This window comes from Vanellus vanellus, assembly GCF_965231255.1.
Source record: "Vanellus vanellus genome assembly, chromosome: 4".
NCBI classification, from domain to species: domain Eukaryota; kingdom Metazoa; phylum Chordata; class Aves; order Charadriiformes; family Charadriidae; genus Vanellus; species Vanellus vanellus.
The window spans coordinates 76,897,378-76,917,937 of record NC_138909.1 but is presented as its reverse complement, the minus strand read 5'-3'; the positions used below and the strand labels follow the sequence as shown (position 1 = coordinate 76,917,937).

Here is a 20,560-nt window from a genome sequence, read left to right as displayed (position 1 = left end):
ACCACACTACCTCCAGATGGCTTTGCTCTGAATCACGCTCCTACACTGACATGCCCTTCTGTGAAGGTATCACTGGTACCAAGGCTTAAACTTAATTTATCCTGAAGATCACTAGCTTCAGAGGAGAGAAGAGTAAGGTGCAAAAGCTGGTAAACACTCTGTCAGTGTTAACAGTTGTCAACCTGTTAGAAGTTGTAGTCATGGCAGTAAGTTTGATACAGACAAACCCGGGATCAACACAGACAATGCAGATTTGATATCCAGTCTTAATATGCATCTACCTGCTGGAGAGAGCCGAACTGATCAAATGGATGACTGCTTTTCAATCTAGCATCACATTTGAGGCCATAGCTGCTTTTAAGATGTTCTTTCAAAAATACACATCACTGGCACCAAGTCTGGGGAGTCTTGTCACATGCCTCCACCTGCAGGGGGGGAAACAAGAGGTGGCACACATTCTTAGTGTCTCTTATCAGCACCCACAACTCAAGAAGCAGAGGGAAAAAAGACATTGCACCTTCAGGTCAGAGGGGTGAGACAGTTGCCAGATAAAGCAACCACACAGCATCCAGGAGCCTGACAGCTCTCTTTCCATTTTTCCCTTTTTAGAGTTGTCACTGTCATTTGGTGGACAAATGGTCTATTTGCATGCGTAGGTATGGGGAAGCTGGGTCTTACACTGCTACAAACCCTTGATTTTTAATAACTGTATTGCCTTGGACTCATGTTGGTTCCACAGGGTGCTTTTGTTTCTCATTGCCTGTAACAGTCAGGTCACAATGTGGTCAGTGTTTATGCTTGTTGTCTTCCTGTGAGTAATCTGTCCCAGGCCATAACCCAAGCATGACATAAGAGTACAGTAAGTCTGAACTGATGCTGAAGCTTTCCAGACTGCTGCAGTAAACTACCATGAATAGCATTCCAAACAATATTCGAAAATATTATGTGGTTGTGAACCTTGACTATTATACGCTGCTACCAAGAAGGGCTGTCCTATACACACTCTGTCAGCCCCAGAGAAGAAGCCTGACCCATGCATAAACATCCTCTCTTCTTTTTAATGTCCCAGTGCAGCAGAGCAGCACTGAAGGACTATTAAAGGTGGTCTGGCTTGCAGGGCTTACTGCTTGCCTCACACCACAAGACTACCAAAATTATTTTTACACTAAAAAAAATGCTCTACTTAAACAACATGAGCCTTTTCTCTGAATTTCATGCCATTGGGGGAAACAAAAAGAAGAAACCCTTGTTCTTTTCTTTTTTCACTCTAACTTCAGCCAGCTGCACTTGCCACCCTCTGATGTCCTGTCCCTGGGTGAGGGGCCCTCTGCATCTGCTGGGACAGACTGTTTGCCTTGCTCAGAACAGAGGGCATCTCTCTGTCTCCAGGGGAAAATGATGTGCATGGCTAAGGTGTGCATAGCCTACATATCTGACCATAGATCCACAGATTGCTCATTGCTACTGCTGGGGCCCTGGGCAGATGGTATTTTTTTTAACTAGACTGCTTGTGGCTTTCCACTGGATACTGGAGAAAAATGTGTGTCCCATCCATGAATCTAGCAGAGCTAGACGTTCTGTACCTCCTAGATACATCAGTTCTGGACACCTCAGGCAGTGATGAAACCTGAGCTATGTCTTGATCATCTCCAACAAAGACAACGGCAACGATGGACCTTACCGATGCTGAATTATTCCCCTGGAGCACAGCATAACCAGATCCGAGAACGATTCCTACCCACCACAAGACTAAACACCTGAAACCAGTCTGGGAGAATTTCAGGTCTGGACCAGCTCCAGCAGATCCTCACACGCACCCCTTGGGACTCCACCCCCCAAAAAGGCCAAAGAACAGCATGGATACAGCTCAGTGCTCCATTAAGAAGTTAATTGTATAAATTACACCCCATGCATTGCACATGCCAGAAATTCTGCTTGGATTATTCCATAGGACTCCGCTCCGGCCAGCCAGTACTCTGGGATGCACTGAAACACCTTAGCCAGTCTCACAGACTTCATCTTTTCAGATCTAAACCAGATCATGCCTTGTCACAACATAGTTTCGTGAAGTTGTGACAGCAAAGACGACTATTTTTATCTTTGGCAAATTAGATTTGGGATTTTCAGGAGCAGGAGAGACCCCCTCCAGCAAAATAAAGCTTAATTGGGAAAAAATAGTTCGTGCTGCACCTAGACTGTAAGAAAAGCACTGACATACACTGAGGGTATGTTGCAGGGAAAACAGCCTGAAAGCAGGTGATGCATACTGAAATGTTCCCTCTCCTTTTCTCTCAGGATCAGAATATGGGAAGATCAGCAGTTTCAACTCCCACTCACTTACCTGCTGTGACAGGACACAAGCCAACAGATGTTGCCAACTCAAAGCACTCAACAATCATTAGTCAGGCTAAAAAAATCACAACAATGGCTTTAAAAGCAGTATTTTAAAAAACAATAGGTGTGGTCTTCTTTTGTTCTCCTTTTTAAAGTTTTACACTCATAATCAGGTTTTATGTCTGTTCTTCACAACTATGAGGGGCAGGAATTCTGGATTGCATTGTATTTTTTCAGTGGAAGCTAAAAATCTGGCATCATTCATTCATTCAACTTGCTGAAGCTTTAAAAAAAAAGTCAAGCTGGATGGTGAATGCTGCCATCTCTGGCCACCATATTTCAAAACATTTTTCATATGCTGTGCTATGGGTTAGAAACTTTCTTTCCTAACTTCAAGAAGGAGGAGATGATTGTAAACTGAGAGCCTGTTTTGTTCTGCTTGTGCTGCTTATAGAAAACCTAACACGAAAAGCTGAGCAAACCAGACTTACTAGATATGTGATGGGCAAAACTAAAAACAAAAGTACAATGAGATACTGATGATAGTCCTGATTAAGGCAAAGATCAGGAAGTTCTACATTTGCATTTCATATCTTTAACTGCCTCAAAATCTAATAAATATTGTCAGCATTTGGAGGCGCTCTGGATGAAAAAACAAGTAGGACAGTCATAGTCAGGCCCTCACAAATAAGCAGAAGTTAAGTGTATTTATTTCTCTCTTGTGTTTGGCCCAAGTGGAACCACTGTCACTTGCATTTTACACATTTACAAGGAAGTGAGCAGACAGGGATAATGCACAGCTCAGAATTCCCTCCACAGCAAAAAGCTTTTTCTATCTTTGCCTAGACTATACCTATTCTATATGCAATAGTCTACAGGTCTCCCTTCCACCTCCACAATTGCTAAGTCCATACAAAAGCATTTTTTACAAGACATTTACTGCCACTGCATTAGGAAAAATTGCCTTTTTGTGGAAGAGCATCTGCATTCAGGACAAATTACACAGAATCGGGAGCTATGGAGGATAAGAGAGGAAAATCACTTAGAACAGCTCTTCAAATTCAAATGGGCAATGAAAACAATCATAGCAGGTAAATGCTCCAGTCCAAGTAGAAAAAGAAAATGCAGAAAGAGATTATATGGCAATCCTGGGGGAGAGGAAACATAATTTACAAAGAAAAAGTGTACAGTTTTATGGCCAGGAGGACAGCAGCACTGAAAATGAACACTCTGCCACGGATGCATTCTCCTTTTAAGTCCTGCCAGTTCATATCTCATTGAAATTATAAAGGACACCCATGTAGTCTCTGAGGACATGGAGTAATAAAAATATATAGCCCAAAGGGAAGTCACATACTCTTGCAGGGTGGTGGGGGAGCTTAGCCTTGGTAAGCCACTTCTGAAAAGGAATGCTGTGAAGGTGAGTACACCCTTCCTAGACCATGCAAAACCACCTGTTTATTTCTTGCTAAGTCACAGAAGAAACACAAAAAAGGAAGAAACCTTTTTTTGAAACACTCAATTAAAAAAAAAAAAAAGCACTAGTTAGGAACAGTATTTAAACTTGATTATAGGCTAACAAAGAATAACTGCAACAGCACTATGTTTATATGAAAAGGCAAATCTTTCCCAAGGATCCGGTGGCTTTCCCAATGAGATAAACAAACTCAACCACATATAACAGGGGAAACGAGGCTCATTGGAGACAAGAAAAAAGAAGTGTCCCCAAGAGGGAAAAGTCTGCATATGAACACATAGCACAAAGCAGGTAACTTGCCACAAAAATCCTGTCATGTTTAATTTATAGTTGAGTCCGCATGTGCCATACAGTACCAGTGAACAAGGGAAGGGGCTTTCAACTACATTTGCATCAAACATGCTCGCTGTTTGTCAGGAAACATCAAAAAACATCAAATACACTCAACTTACAGAATCAAATTTCCATCCCATAAAAACTGAAATTACAGTATATAGCAATAGGTTGTTTCTTAAGCACCAGAAGTAATGCAGTTTGATTTTTCACTCATTAGTGTCCTGTGATTTACTAGGAGTTTTTCCTCACAGACTCCTTTCTGCGTGAGGGTTCTCTCCCATGTCAAGTAAGATGGGAGCTCATATTGCAGCCCTTCCCTCCATCAGGGAAGTTACAGCTCTTTTTCCTACTTAACTAACAACAGTTTCAGAACTCACCAGAGTTCAATTACTGTTGTGACCTCCACCCGTCTGTTAAATTGGAACAAAACTGGCCAGTTTAAAAAATACTGATGAAGAAACATCAACTAATAGGCAGAGAGACAAACGTGTTCACACGCATACAGAAAATTTCCTTAGTACATCAGGATAAAAATCAGAGTGATTAGTGGAAAAGAATAACTTAATTTGAAGAAGTACACATGGTAAGGCATTTGGGATGACAAGCAGAAACCAGAAGGCCTGAGCCCAAGTAAACACCATACACAGTTGCTGTCTGCATGAGACCACAGTACGTTCACAGTTGCCTTTTCATTTCTCTTACATTCCTTCACTGTCCAGCAGAAAGGGATTTGGGGGAGTGCTCTGTCCCCCATTGCCAAACTGTAGGGCAGGGTCTCAGCATCTGGAGAAGCAGATACTGAGAAGGTCTGGCCAGCTACAAAAACTTAGCCACAACAACTTTATGGAGTGACAGTGGGGGAAAGTGAGGGAGTGATCAGGCAAGGCAGAAGAAGCCGAGGAGTCACTATCAACACAGGGTCCCTGCACTAGGGATGCTGAGGACTTTGGGGTCTGAGCTAGGGCTTCATCCTGCCCCCAACAGGCTGAGAAACCCTTCCTGTTTTCCAAATACTCTTTACTGTACCATAAGCTGAGTAGTAGAAATGCCATTTTGAGAATATTTACTTACCTGTGCTAAAAATCTAACACTAACATTTTAGGTTTTAAAAAAGGTAATTTCAGGTCACATTTAAAATTCAGAAGCTATAATAAAAGCATTTTCAGCCTGCAGTATGAAAAATGCCAAGAATCAAATTAGCTTTTTATTTACATCTGTCATGTCACTGTGGTATGCACCATCATGTCCTGGGGATGCTTCAACATCAATACAACTGCTGCTGAACATTATGAGAAACCACCACAACATTCCGGTCTATGTACTTTGTCCCACTGGGGAAAAATTAAAACATAGTTGCTCTGGTTCTAATTCACATCAGATTTCACTCCTTCTGTAAATGAGTAAACAAAACTATATCAATCTTGGCTGTTACATCAGTCAGCAGCTTAGATATTTCACAAGGGCCCCATACTTATAAATGAAAGTAAAAAAAAGGCATATAAACTATCTGTCAACTCTGCTATCAAGAGAGCTAATTCAAGTTTCTCTGGTTTGGGGAGGTATTTTTATATTTCCTAACATAAATAAACAAGACAGAAGAAAACTCCAGCGCCCAAGTTTTGGTTCAGGCTCTTTTGACACTATTCATGGATACTCAGTCTCAGCTCTCCACTTTCATCAATGCTGAGTGTCTATAGGAAACGTTGTTTGTAATGATGCCCTTCAAACTTGAATGATGAAAGTCCACATTTTGCAAATGACACCTCAGCCAATCTGCCCCATCTGCATGAGAGACGGCAAATGATTTCACTCTTTAGGCATTCAAAATAAAATGCACATGCGGCAAATTCCAAGCTGGCAGGAAAATCCAGTCATTAAAAAAGTGATTTGTTTTCTACAATTGCAAACACAAAGGCTCCATTTATTTCCATTGCCATAAAGAAAATGAACTGTTATATTTTTTTAAACAATCATAGCCAGCACATTTTGGAAATGTTTTAATTTCAAAAATACTAACTAGCAAATTAGAGTTTAAATAGCTTTTCTAAAGAGGTACCATTTTAGATACAGTTTTCTGATTGATGGCATGGCTTTGCCCTGCGGGAAAAGGTTTTACTGTCTTCTGTATATACTGTAGTGATGCTTGTTTGTTGCTGGAGTCACTAGATTAAAGAAAAAAACTAAACTATGTGAATGTTAGATAAAATCATATTCATTAACAAGAAGATATAATTTTCATTATGGGAGCCTGAAAAAAGTCTACATTTCTTTTATAATTAGAAATTTATGGTCTCTGTCCTTCTGTCTTTCCCTCTTTGTCTTCATAATGGGGAAAAGAGAATAGCAAATAAAGAAAATAGCAAATATAATTGATATAGCCCCATTCTAAGAAAGCTTATAAACATGCTTAACTTTACACAGAATGAGTTGCTTAATTGAACTCACTGGGACTATTCCCAAAGCAAAAATGTAAACATGTGTGTAATTCTTTTCAGGATCATGATATGTAAGGGTGATCTGTAATGAAAATAAAACTACTCATTTTTTTTCAAATTTCTTAATCTGCATTTATTTTTGTGGCTATAGCAACATCTGGTGGACAAACAGCAAAATATAGACACTTCCATCACATGATATAAAGACATGTATTTTAAAATACAAACTGGTTTTACTTGCCTTTTTTTTTTTAAAGTTACCAAGAAAAAGCCAACAATTTAACTTGGATAATTCTTAATGACTTTGAAGTTATAACTCCTTAGCAAATGCTTTGTATTCTTAACCAAAAGCGGTCACAGAATCACAGAATGGTCTGGGTTGGAAGGGACCTCTGGAGATCATCCACTCCAACCCCCCTGCCAGAGCAGGGGCACCTACAGCAGTTGCACAGGACGGCGTCCAGGCGGGTTTGGAATGTCTCCAGAGTCAGAGACTCCACCACCTCTCTGGGCAGCCTGTGCCAGTGCTTTGCCACCATCAAAGTAAAGAAGTTCCTCCTCATGTTTAGATGGAACTTCCTATATTCAAGTTTGTGCTCGTTACCCCTTGTGCCCCCGTTACTGGGCACTACTGAAAAAAAACTGTCCCCATCCCTCTGGCACCCTCCCTTTAAGTATTTATAAGCATTAATAAGATCCCCCCTCAGTCTTCCTTTCTCCAGACTAAAAAGACCCAAGTCCCTCAGCCTTTCCTCATAAGAGAGATGTTCCAATCCCCTAATCATCTTTGTAGCCCTTTTGCTGGACCCTCTCCAGCAGTTCCCTGTCATTCTTGAACCAGGGAGCCCAGAACTGGACACAGTACTCCAGATGTGGCCTCACCAGGACAGAGTAGAGGGGGAGGATGACCTCCCTCGACCTGCTGGCCACGCTCTTCTTGATGCACCCCAGGATGCCATTGGCCTTCTTGGCCACCAGGGCACATTGCTGGCTTGTGGGCATCCTGTTGTCCACCAGGACTCCCAGGTCCCTTTCCACAGAGCTGCTCTCCAGCAGGTCAGCCCCCAACCTGTACTGATGCATGGGGTTTTTCCACCCCAGGTGCAGTACCCTACACTTGCCCTTGTTAAACTTTATAAGATTCCTCTCCACCCAACTCCAGCCTGTCTACGTCACTCTGTATGGCGGCACAGCCTTCTGGTGTGTCAGCCACCCCTCCCAGTTTTGTGTCATCAGCAAACTTGCTGATGGTACACTCCATCCCTTCATCCAGGTCATTGATGAATATATTGAACAGGACTGGACCCAGTACTGACCCCTGAGGGACACCACTCGTTACTGACCTCCAACTAGACTCTGCACCACTAACCACAACCCTCTGATCTTTATCTGCCAGCCACTGTTCAATCCACAGTCTAGGCATCTTTGTTTCATAACATACCAAAATATCATCTTTTTCTCTCCCATCCTCCTTCTCAGGCATGTGCTTGTATACTTTGGAGTGCTGGTAATAGTGTGTCAATGTACACTGGCCCACTTTGACAAGAGTATACAAATACGCCACAAATGCTAAGGTTGCACAGTTAAGCAGTGAAAAAATAAGATGTATCACAAATAAATTACTGAAGTTAGCATTAAGAAAACAATAAAGATCCCCTGTAGATTTGCTCTCCATAGAATCAAAGCCTAAAAAAAAACCAAACTAAACCCCCAAAATAAAAAAAAAATAAAAAAAAAAACATTTGGAGGACAACTTAGCATGCAAGGGTGAAGCTGAGTGATCAGCATGCTGACAGACATTCTTTTTGCTTCACTCATTTCCTCTGTGCTTTCTTCTAATTCCTACATAATTGTGCTCTCCTTTTTCATATTCCCTTTACTAAATTTCTGCCTTATAGGCATATCTATTTAGAACCAGCAAAAAAGTATTTAACAATGAAATGAGTCAAATACGATTATAACTATATTTGCTAAAATTGCTTGGTGCTGAGGTTAGCTTGAATTAATTTCCAAAGGGCTGGACATATGAGAATGTAAAACAAAACAGGAATATATTGACTAAAATGTTTTAACAGGGTACAAGCCCTTGTATCTACCACCAAAAAAAAGGAAGCAAACTAAGGAACCACCATTCTATTATTGGTTGTAAAATTCTAAGACAGTATCAAAAGGTTTCTAGAAAAAGTCTGGTGCAAAAATCTCTAGAAATGTGAAAGCAGAAAACAGAATTTACTTGAGGGTGAGGTTGAAATCAATGGATGGATTGCTAGTAGTCTGGCTAGGTATCCTGATCTTGTATTTGGAAACCTGGATCTTCTCTGTTCCTTCACATACAGTAAGATGTGCGGAACATTCACAACCTGACTGGATACAAGACTTTGCTAACACAGTATTTTCCTGATTGTAGCTCCACACAGAGATCAGAACTGGTCAGCAAGCTGTCCATCATTGCCTGCAGCTTTCTGTACTGCCTATTTTTTCAGCTTTTACTGGAAGAACTAATTGCAAGATGCAAGTTCCTGAGACTGGTAAGTCAATAAATCAATAAAGTCACATACTGTCTACCACAGCAACACGCTGCTTCAAGTTACCCACTTCTCAAACACTGATCAAGGAGACAACTGTCTTTCACTGACAAACTGCCACAGATGAAGACACCAACAGAAAAGTAGCATGCCAGAGACATAAAAAAAGTATTCTGAATTTACACGCACCAGCAGCTGATTCAAGTATTGCTTTTGCTGACAAGGCCACGCCTCCTCCCAACCGCCTTCTCCCCAAAGCTCCAAAATGACAGACTTGCCAAAAACTCCTGAAAGTCCATTACTGTTGCTTTCATTTTACATGGCAGGTGTAACCACTCCAGCTTCACAGATAAAAATACAGGGTTAGTCATTGTTAGGCACGGAGACAGACAGTGAAAGCATTTTGGTGAGAAGTGGCAGGGTCCTGGATCCAGTCAAAGAATCTCTGGAAGACACCTGTAGTCATCCACAAACTCTGGGGTCATCCACTGGGACATTACACATGCAGAGTTTTATCACCTGGCCATGATTTCTGTGCTTTTAAAGGCCTTGACATAACCGTGTATAAGACTCATTTCTTACTTGTGGAAGATACTTTTGAGACACTGAGAGCTTGCAAGCAGAGACAGGTAATGAAATGAGAAACCAAAAGGATGCAACCCAATGCAAGTATCTCTGTATGTGTACGCGTAAGACAACATTTGATAGGGACGGTATCTTTCATTTGACCAGCTAATATAATCAGCAGACAACCTTTTGGGCACAGAACCCCTTCCATTAGTGTGAAATAGAAACAACAGACTAGAAGACTAAACACAAATTACTGCTCTAATTGGGAGTCTAATGTGCTAGTAAGGCCATTCCCCGGAGGAGAGGTACCTGTTGAGAAGGCGGTAGGTTAACTGTGCGAGAGAAAGGCGGTTACACCTCTAGGGGAAAGCCTGAGGCAGATTTTACTCTGTGGAGTACCAAGTGGCTGATAGGATGGGAAAAAAAATGTCATAAACCTCATTTTGCCCCTACTTCGGTGCACTTAGTTGACTTAGGAGCTCCATATCCCCAACTTGCCTTAACGGGCTCACCTCGACAGCTTCATCGTTCCTGCCTCTGCCCGGCCTGCTGCCAGCCCTCGGGTAACGCCGCCCTCAGCCACGCAGGCCAGGCCATGGTACAGCCCCAGGGGCTCTGCTCTGTGTCCATTAGATGTGCTTTTAAATGCACACACAAACAGGCTGTTGCCGCATGCCAGAGAGGAAGTCGCAGGCTCGTTTTTCCTGAGCGCTCAGGGGCTGCAGTCCTGCAAAGCGCTAGAGCAACCGGCGGCGCCGAGCCAGGCTTGGAAGGGGAAGGTGCAAGGGCACATGCTTTTAAACCTCATTTTAAACTCGTATTGTTTTATTTTTCCCCACAAATTCCGTGCGCAGCACCGGCAACGTGCGACAAGGGAAGGCGGGAGAAGCGCGGCCCCCGCCCAGCGCGCACGCGCCCGGCAAATAGCGGAAGGAGGGCGGCGGAGAAGGTTGTCCCTCCGCGGCTTCCGTCCGTTCCTCGGAGACGCGCGCAGTTGTGTGTGTCCTTCCGCGTTTGCCGTAGTCCGACATGGCGGAGTATTCCTGCGTTAAATCCACCAAGCTCGTCCTCAAAGGGGCGAAAGAGAAAAGGTGAGGGAAGGGGTTGTCCGTCTTGGTGCATCGGGCCAGGGTGTCCCGTCGTCCCTTCTCCTCCACCTCCACCTGGGCTTCCGTGGCTCGCCCGGTCCTGAGGGGGGTGAGGCGAGGCCCTGTGAGAGGGTGGGCTGTGGAAGGGCCGGGTCGGAGGCACTTTCTTATCTCTTTGCATTTCCCTTTGGCAGCAAGAAAAAACACAAGGAGAAGAAAAGGAAAAGGGAAGAGGATGCGGCAGAGCAACTTGATATTGTTGGTGAGCTGCTTTGCAGGAGCTCCGTGAGAGTGCGGGGACTGTAGTGGACAGCAGAAGCTGAAGAGATTGCTATAGGAGTTTGTAAGCCAAGTGTTGTCTCTGTGGAGACTTATAGCTGTTTCTCACAGCATGTTATTTGTGTGTTGGGGTCTTCCTAGACTCCAAATGGAACTTCTGATACCAATGGGGTGGATTTTCCACTTATCTTCTTAGCTGAAGTATGTTCTTATGTAATTTTAACTTATTTATCAGCTTGGATCTGTCTTTTTTTAATTTTTTTCCCCAGTGCTATTTGCTTCAGGAGGAGACTCTTTTTAGCACCGTCATGCTGTTATTTAATGAGTGCATTTCTGTGTAAATAACTTGGATCTTCTGTTACTATCACTTTGAAAATTAGCGGTTGGATCACCTGTGCTTTCTCTCTTACTCTGCCACTAGTTACTTTCTGACCGGGTTCTTTAGGTCATACTAACCTTTGATCCTTTCAAAAAGAAAAGAGTCTTGGTTAGCTTGTTTGTTTGTTTTTAATTTGGTATACTTGCTTTACTGCTGCGATGTGTTCACATTATAAATTCCCTACTGTTAATTGAAACTGAAGGCACGAACATTAACCAGTAACAAAATATAACTTTACTCTTTCCTTTTTCATAAAATAGAAGGATCAAAGTATGTATAGTCATGAGCGGTAACTTGACAGACTTGGCCTTCAGCACTGTCATGTCTTCAATTGATCACAGTTCACTTCACAAACAAAAACAGCTAAAAAAGAACCACAAAGTTGTGAGAGACGTTGGTGTATACTGTAGCACCGCGCACATTACTGGATAAATGTAATTTTCCATTATGTGTATATAGGCATAAGCTAAAGTGTTCCTGTGTTAAAACAAATTATGATATATGAAAAAATGGACGGTTGTGTCTTACACTAGAGAAATGTTACAGATCATTTATGTTTTTTAGTTTAGCCAGATTTCAAAAAAGTGGGAGACATTTGGAAAATTCATAAATTGATCTGCAAGGCCTGGCTGTATAGGACAAGACAACTAGCTCCATATGTTGCACAAAGATAGGGGAAGATTATTTCTGCTAAAGGCAGATTGACTTGCCAAATTTATCATGTGGAAAAAAGATGTCATAGATTAATTTTAAAAAAAATATTATCTTGATCAGGTAGAAAATATTTGTAAGACAATATACCAGGAGAAAATTTTACTGTTTAAAAAACATAAATGTCAGAATTCTAATTCGTGCGCATGGGTAGGGCTACCTTTAACTTTGGTAGAATTCTGTGGGGCTCAAATGTTCAAACAGATAGGCTTGAACAACTGAAGTCTAAGGATTGCAGCTCACACAAAATAATTTAAGAGCAAGATGAGATAGTTTATTTTTCTGCTGTGTTGGAGAATCTAATCATTGGATATGACCCCAAAACTGCAAGAGGAGAGAAAAAAAAAATACGTTCCTTGCAAAGTGTGCCTTTGCTGGATCAGCTGTATGGATCAATTTGCTCTATGGACCAATACAACAAAGAGATGAAGCTCAGGAGCCTGTAACTAGGGATGGCAGGGTGCGTAGAACAGCAGGACTTTCTAGTTCAGCAGCAGCAGCACCATTAAATTGGCTCTGTCCTATAAAGTAATGCACAAAGACCTTGAGATAGCAATAGCAATTGTATCTTTAGGATTTCAAATCTCAGAGGAGACAGACAAATATCGTCTCTTGAACTACTGTAATCAGAATATTAACTGTCATGGTTTTGTATTTTAGGAAACTGGTGGGCCGTCAGTAATTTTGGTGAAATTACAGGAACTATTGCTATCGAAATGGATAAAGGAGCTTACATCCATGCGCTTGACAATGGCTTGTTTACGCTTGGAGCACCACATAAAGGTTTGTTTCAGGAAATGTGGAAATAAGCAGTTTTAGTAATGAAAGGCATGAAAGCATAAAAGTAGCATCACTTAAAGGCAAGCAGTTTTACAGCTAAAAGGAGTTTATTACAAATAATGCAATAATCCCAGCTGTAGCATGCAGATGACTTAAACCTAATGACTACCAATCAGTTTCACTTATCTAGTTTCTTGCTGCTTTATGTGTACAATAAATTGAACTGCATTGCAGATGATCACCTGTTAAAGGCCATACCACTTACTGGATAAAAAGCAGTATAACTTTTATTAAATCCTATAAAATCTTTATGGTGTCAGTTGAAGAGTGAAACTCAAGGCAGATGAGTTTCAAGGCTTATTGCTGCATCCTTATCTTAATATGCTTGTTTTGTTGCTGTACAAGTGGCCTGGTAACATGGTGGGATAATTGGCTTGTCCTTACTTTGAATTTGAGAGCCATCAGTCAGACAAGGACTGTTCCAGAACCCTGACAGTATGTTTCACCTCTGGGGTGCAGTCAAAGCAATCAGTGGCAATATTATCTCACTTTGAGTGTGCAGGATGGAGAGACTTGTAGCTTTTAGGATACTAAGTTGTGTTGCCATAGCTGAACTGTAATTATTTTTTTTTTTAATGGAAAAAATAACATTACAAGGAGATTAAGGTTTCCAAAGCTGCCTGGAGAATTACAAAACATACTCAGCTGTAAATTTCTTTACACAAGGATTGTCTTTATTTTGTGTCTTGTTTTAAGCACTATAAATATATGAACATAAATGAGCACCTGCATTGCTTTTTTAAAAGTGAGTATTCAAAAACCAAATTTTTAAAGAAACAAATTATTGCAGCTTTCTGTAGTATTTAGCTATGTTTAATTCTTTTTGAAACTGCAGTATTGACAGGCAAGAATATTGTATGTTTAATACTTTATACCTAACAAATGGAAAATTTATCCCTCAGATGATGAAGGCCCTAGTCCTCCTGAACAGTTTACGGCGGTGAAGTTGTCTGATACAAGGTAATTACTATAACAATGTTACAAGTTTTGATACTTGTTGTCTTTGTTTATGATGTGAATACATGTTTTAATATTCTCTTGAAATATGTTGTCTACTAATAATGTGTCTGTGATGTGTTGGATATTGTGTTTTGCTTGAATTAAAAACATTATTTTCCTGCATTTTCTCTTTGAGGATTGCTCTGAAGTCTGGTTACGGCAAATACCTTGGTATAAATTCAGATGGACTTGTTGTTGGACGTTCAGATGCAATAGGATCAAGAGAGCAATGGGAACCTGTCTTCCAAGACGTAAGCTGTTTGGAATGGTTCACTTGATGTTTATAGAATCATAGAATGGTTTGGGTTGGAAGGGACCTTAAAGATCATCTAGTTCCGACACCCCTGACATGGGCAGGGACACCTCCCACCAGACCAGGTTTCTCAAAGCCCCATCCAGCCTGGCCCTGAACACCTCTAGAGGTGGGGCAGCCACAGCTTCCCTGGGCAATTTGTTCCAGTGCCTCACCACCCTCATGTTCCTAGCATTTGACTGTATTTTGAATTAATCTATATTGATGTTCTCTGTGGAGTAAAAACCTTTTGCAGTCTCTTCTGTATTGTAACTCTTCATCTCCTGTTTTCCCAACTGCAGTGCATTTACTATAATTGGAATTTCTTAAAATACTTCATGTTACTGCATTTTGGCAGTTATAAGCATATTAAGAATGAAGAAGCCAGCAAGGCTGCTGGCTAGTTTCTGAAGTGTCCATATATAAAAGAATAAAAAGCATTTACAGAGTTTTTTGGTGTATCGTAGAGGATAAATTTTATGAATTGAGGATTATATACAAAATCTTTATAATAAAAATATGTGATATTATTTCTGCAGAAGAAAATGGCATTACTAGCAGCAAATAGCCGTTTTATTAGATGTAATGAAGAAGGAGACATAGAAGCCAAAAGCAAAACTGCAGGAGAAGAAGAAATGATAAAGGTAATCTATAACTTCTACAATTAATATAGGATTAGCGCTGATATTCAAACAACCACGTGCTACAACTTACTGTTAGTACAGTTATAATAGCTTTCTATAAGCTGTCAAATGATTTGGCCACAAGAAAGGCAAATGGTCTCCAGGGCTGCGTAAACTGAGATACTTTCCGTAGAGATAGGAAGGTATTTTGCCACAACGGAAGGGCAAGATGTTGTGGGGCAAGACAGTCTATGTGATATTCCACATATTTCTGAACAGCTTGGTATGGAAGAGATTAATTATAACTGAAGCAGGGACAGAGAAGGATTTACCAGAATTATGCAGAAGGGAAGATCTTTTAAGTAAGAGAATGTAAAAAGACTGTCTTGACTTCATCTGGATGTGGAAAATATATGTGTGCCTCCAAATAGAGACAGGTGTCTATTAGTCAGAGCAATAGTATTTTTTAAGTCAGTCTCTTAAAAAGGCATTTTACCTCTGCTAAAACTGAGAACTGTAATGGTGCTTCTCTGAGATGAAGGTGATTATGTCTTACAGTAATATCAAGGATTAGACTTAGTATTTCCAATACTTCTGACAGCTCTTGCTTTTATTGCAGTTGTCTTCAGTTGCAAATTAACCAATTTGAAAACTGTGAACTTAAAAAGGCACCATGACTCTCATTCTGTTATGAAGGATATATTGTCGTCTTTAACCTATAACTTCTGGTTTAAAAAAAAACAAACTTTTTTGTTTTTGTTTTGTTTTTTCCTCTCAATGACTAGATTCGTACTTGTGCTGAAAGAGAAGCTAAGAAGAAAGATGATGTTCCACAAGAAGACAAAGGAAACGTTAAACAGTGTGAAATCAATTATGTGTATGTAGTTTAGAGCTGTTAATAGGCTCAAGTATCTTTTTTTGCTTCTCTACGTGGCTGCCTTTGGTGGAAGGGACAAACTCCCACCCAGCCTTTCATTCACATTCCCCTCAGCAGGACAAGGAGAGAAAATAGGATGAGAAAGCTTATGGGTCAAGATAAAGGCTGGGAGATTGCTGTCACAGACTCAACTTGTGAAAAATTAATTAAATTTATTGCCCATTAAAGTAGATTTGGTTAGCGAGAAAGAAAGACAAAAATTAAAACCACCACCTCTCCTTGCTCCATCTCCCAAGCTCAGCTTCACACCAGACTCCAGGAAGGGGGTATGGGTCAATGCATGGTGTTTTGTCTTTGCCACTCCTTTCCTCTCCCACTTTCCCCTACTCTGGCATGGTCCCCTCCACACACAGGCTGGAGGGAAATAACTGCTGCAGTGCCTGAAGGACCTCCTCCCTTTCCTCTGTCCTTGATGTTCTCACTGCCATTTTGCGCTTTTTTTTTTTTTTTTTCTCTTCTCTGCCTGTGTGGCATTTTACCCTTTCTTACATAGGCTTTCACAGAGGCGCCACCAGCTCTGCTTGGCTGTGTCCTGCAGTGGGTCCATTGTGGAGCCAGCTATGTCCAGCGCAGGGCAGCCCCTGGCCTCTTCTCACAGAGCCCACCCCTGAAGCTCCCCCACTACCAGCACCTTGCACATACACCCAGTACACTTTCACTCCCTGACTTGTCATGCTAATATCTGAAGAAAGGTCTCTTTAGAACTTGTAACCATGTCATGCTAATCATATAGGGCTTATTCCCACTTAGACTGCCAAAAAAAAACCTGAATAGTTTTTACCTATAGAAGTCTTAGTGCAGTGTTGGATACTGTGATGGTTTGCTGGATTTTATTAGGCCAGTTGTGTACTGCATAGTAGAAGTTAAGATTCTTATCACAGCTGCTGCTTTATTGAAACACAAAACTTTAAAGAAGCTAAACTTTGTAACATTTTTCCCCCCCTTACAGAAAGAAATTCCAAAGTTTTCAAGACAAAAAGCTTAAAATAAGCAAAGAAGATACAAAAGCCCTCAGAAAAGCCAGGAAAGAAGGCACTTTTCATGAAATGCTGCTTGACAGGTACTTCAAAGTACAAGAAATAATGTACTGATTTAAAAACTACTGGGAGATGGAATTACAGTAAGCCTGTGGTACAAAAGAAAACTAGATTTCAGGGAGGTGGGGTGTTGAGCATTTCATCTCTGGTCAGTGTTCTGCCTGAGTTTGGGGTTGGCTTTTTTTTGTTTGTTTGTTTTGAATTTTCACTTCTTTAGCTGAAGTTTGCAGGTTTGGATTCATCCAGAAATGAATTCTTTTGGAAATCTTTAACTAGGTTGTTCAGTTTGTTTAGTACAGAGGACTTGAGGGATGGATCTTTTTAATTGCAAAAATTAAGCTAATGTTTAACATTTTCAATACCTGTGGCACCAGAACATTTTGTAGAGGGGAAAGCTGCATTTTAAAGAGAAATAGCACTTCTTAAGAACAGTCTTCATGTTATCTAGTGGGAATAAATTAATTTTTTCCCCTTAGCTGAGACTATAGAAACCATCTCAAATTTTTAAAACATTTTGTATCAATATACAGTATAAATATTTGAATTAATTCAGCAGATAGAACGCAGAAGACTATTTCTGATAAGTGCAAGCGATGTAAGAACACTTCTGGGCCATCACAGCTTAAGTGTCAGTGCACTGAATCTGAATTCCATTTCTCAGAGCGGACAAAACGCAATTCATGATGATTTGTAGGAGACAAGGTTAACTTTAGACATAGCAGTTCTAGCTCCCTAAAAAAAGAAAGTTAACTAACAAATCCAAAGTGGTGTTAGGCTTTTATATGTGCTGTGAAGTTTAAGAAAAATGCTTCTGATGCTTCCGTAACGCTTTGAGGCAGATAGAACACCCAGGTGTAATCATATTTGGACTTAATTTAAAACTTGTTTTGTTACTCTTTCCATATAGGAGAGCAAAAGTGAAAGCGGATAGATACTGCAAGTGACAACCACCTGGTCCACCTTCTTCTGCATCTTTGATGATAGGGTCAAATTGAAAATAAGAGTAAAATGTTTTATAATTATTTTCTATTTAAGGTGTTTTGCTGATGTTTTTATTACATTATTTTTAAAGGATCACCTGAGAGCTATAAGCATCACTAATGTCATCGTTCAGTAATGAATACTATTAAGTTTACTCTCAAACTCCATGTTATTGAAATAGTGAGATAATTATTTAATGAAAAAGAAACAGACCCACTGAATCTTCCAAGGTTGATAAAAGGAACCTGAACTTAGAAACAGGGTTCTGCCCTTATGATAAGGGCAGAAGAGAAGGACGATGAAAATATGGTTAACACGTTGAACCATTAAGAAATATGTAACTGTTTTGAACAAGAAGAAATAATTGAAAATGCATGTCTTGGAACACATCCTACGAGATCCTGAGTAGGACATCTGTGGAGCCATTCTATGCTGCACCCGGTGAGCACTGGGCCAGAATATTCAGGCTTCATAAAACAATGTTCAAAACAGACCCACTGGCCAAGTTGATAAGTGGCATAATCCATATGCTGGAAAAAGTGTTGAGAAGTCACAAGAACCCTATTACCAATGAAAATGCAGGTGCTTCCTAAGAAAAGGGGATGACTCTTTTGCCATGGATTAGCAGGCCACTTATTTTACAAGAGGAAAAAATTGATTTTGCAAACTTGCTGGTTTCTCTACAGCACGGACTTTAATTTGTTTAATAAAACAGCAGGGACTCTTTTTTTTTTTTTTTTTTTTTTTTAATGTCATAGTATAATTTCCTATTATCTCATATAAAGTATGGTAACCCCTCTCTGCTCTGATCACCAATAACCTTTTCGGTAACAACATCTCCATAGGAACTACCTCAGAACAATTGCTTACTCTCTCCACAGCTTCTGTAATCTGCATAATAAAGATTATTTGGTAAGTATGTTGAGGATTTTTATGGTGATAATTTGAATTGTCTCTGTGGAGCTTCTCCTGGCTGTCAATTTGAACTGTACGTGTAGTAGAAAACTGTAAGCTCGTGCAAGATAATGGTGTGTCTAAAAAGAGCACAAGAACAGACCAATAAAGTCATGTCAGTAATGACAATTTATATTGCTCTAATTTCATAGGCAGTTGGTCTTGAGGAAGAAGCACAAAGAATTTAAGTACATCATAATTGTTTAAACCCTCTTCTGACTTTTCAGCATGAAAACAAATTATAGCTGGTGAGGGAAGGCTAGCTGAGGTTAACAATAAAAGCATGTAATTTTCAAAGCACTTGGAAAAATATGGATATCGCACATACAGATTTTGTGGAAGTAAAAGAAGAAAATCTCCGTGGGCTGGGCACATTCATGATATAACAGGCATTTTTAGAAACTCATTTGTTTCTAGAAAAGCAAACAAAAATCCAAAGCTTTCTCTGATGGCATTTTTAACCTTTCCATACCCAGTTCTATCCAGCTGTTTACAGAGAGTTTTTGCCACAGGGCTTTTCCCTCTAAAGCAGTAGAATTTACTTGTTTTATACCTGTTAAACCTACTGTTCACTTAATACCTATTTTACAGGAACAGGCACAGTCACTAGTTCCTTGTCTGAATACCTGCTTTGGAATGAGTGCCTTTTCTTCCCACTTTAGCTTTTTCTGTTTAGATCCTAAATGAGAACTCAAAACACCCCCTCTGGGGAGCTGGTTTGTGCAACTATTTTGGGACAGTTGTGCTTGTAACTTTCTTATATTGACAAATCCTTGGAGACCTTCCTCTTATTCCAGTTGGTCCATAAGATTTTGTATTTTAAAAAGTTATTTAATTTCTCAGCATTCTGTTATAAAGGCAAGGTCTACACTGAATGAAAAACAATTAATATAATGAAATTACCAAATGTGAATTTTCCCCTCAGTTTTCAGAGGTACAAATGACCCCTCAGTAGCTGGGTTTTTGTTGTGTTTGGTTTTTTTTTTAACTTAAATGATCTTCTAGAGAATTGTATTTTCCCCTATATCTATTACTTATCTGATTATTGTATTTCAGGAAATACTGTTAACCAAAATGTAATAGTATCAGACGGGCACATAAACTGATAAAATGCTTGACATTTTTACCAGTATCAAGTTCAATAGCTTCATTTTGAAGTTTACACAGATTTTATTTCTAGTTGTAGCACAAAACTTTGAGTTTCCTCTTTAAGCTTACCACGTAGCAGGAATGACTGAAAGTTATCTTTAGTTTCTATCAGTTTCTATTAACTGTGCGTTCTTTCAAAGCAAGCAATGGCTGGGAATATCAATGTGTTTGTAGTGAGACTCTGCATTAAAACATTTGCAAAAAGAAACTGCAGTTAGCAGAACTGATCTTTGATTCTAATTTTTTTAATATTTCCAGGATTATGTTAAAATTCCCTCACATATCAATAACTCGGTTATAAAATCTTATTAACTGTACCTCTTGCGAATATTTGGCTTATATTAAGGGAATGGCTCCAAGAAAAATGAAAGGTATATAAATTACCAATGGTAAGCTATTTGCCACACAGCTTAAGCCCTGGGAGACAGACTGCACAGTGATGTAGTCCAGAGAGAAAGCTCCCTGGCTTTTACTGGTCTTGAGAGAGAACAGTTGGCTTTTCCAGGGAACTCTGCGTATAGCCTGATTGCTCTCAAATAAAATTAGACACCCCGTCAATCAAAGAAAGCCATGTAGGTATAGGGTGTGTGGCTAGCTTTCTACCAATAGCAGAA

The 20,560-nt window shown here is 40.1% G+C and overlaps 1 protein-coding gene across 1 annotated transcript; it reads left to right on the top strand.

Annotated features, from left to right (window-relative positions):
* Positions 1-10,619: 10,619 nt before the first annotated feature.
* FRG1 (FSHD region gene 1) lies at positions 10,620-19,503 on the top strand. The gene is made up of 9 exons (XM_082482312.1): positions 10,620-10,768; positions 10,960-11,027; positions 12,795-12,917; positions 13,877-13,934; positions 14,110-14,224; positions 14,805-14,909; positions 15,674-15,765; positions 16,775-16,885; positions 17,770-19,503. The coding sequence occupies exons 1-9, from the start codon at positions 10,707-10,709 to the stop codon at positions 17,804-17,806; spliced, it is 771 nt and encodes a 256-aa protein (XP_082338438.1). The 5' UTR covers positions 10,620-10,706; the 3' UTR covers positions 17,807-19,503.
* The last annotated feature ends 1,057 nt before the right edge of the window (positions 19,504-20,560 follow it).

Bases quoted from the DNA above. Each gene is read 5' to 3' on its own strand.
- FRG1 (XM_082482312.1), top strand. From the start codon at position 10,707: ATGGCGGAGTATTCCTGCGTTAAATCCACCAAGCTCGTCCTCAAAGGG. The intron at 10,769-10,959 runs GTGAGGGAAGGG...TCCCTTTGGCAG, and splicing joins AAAGGGGCGAAAGAGAAAAG to CAAGAAAAAACACAAGGAGA. The intron at 13,935-14,109 runs GTAATTACTATA...TTTCTCTTTGAG, and splicing joins GTGAAGTTGTCTGATACAAG to GATTGCTCTGAAGTCTGGTT.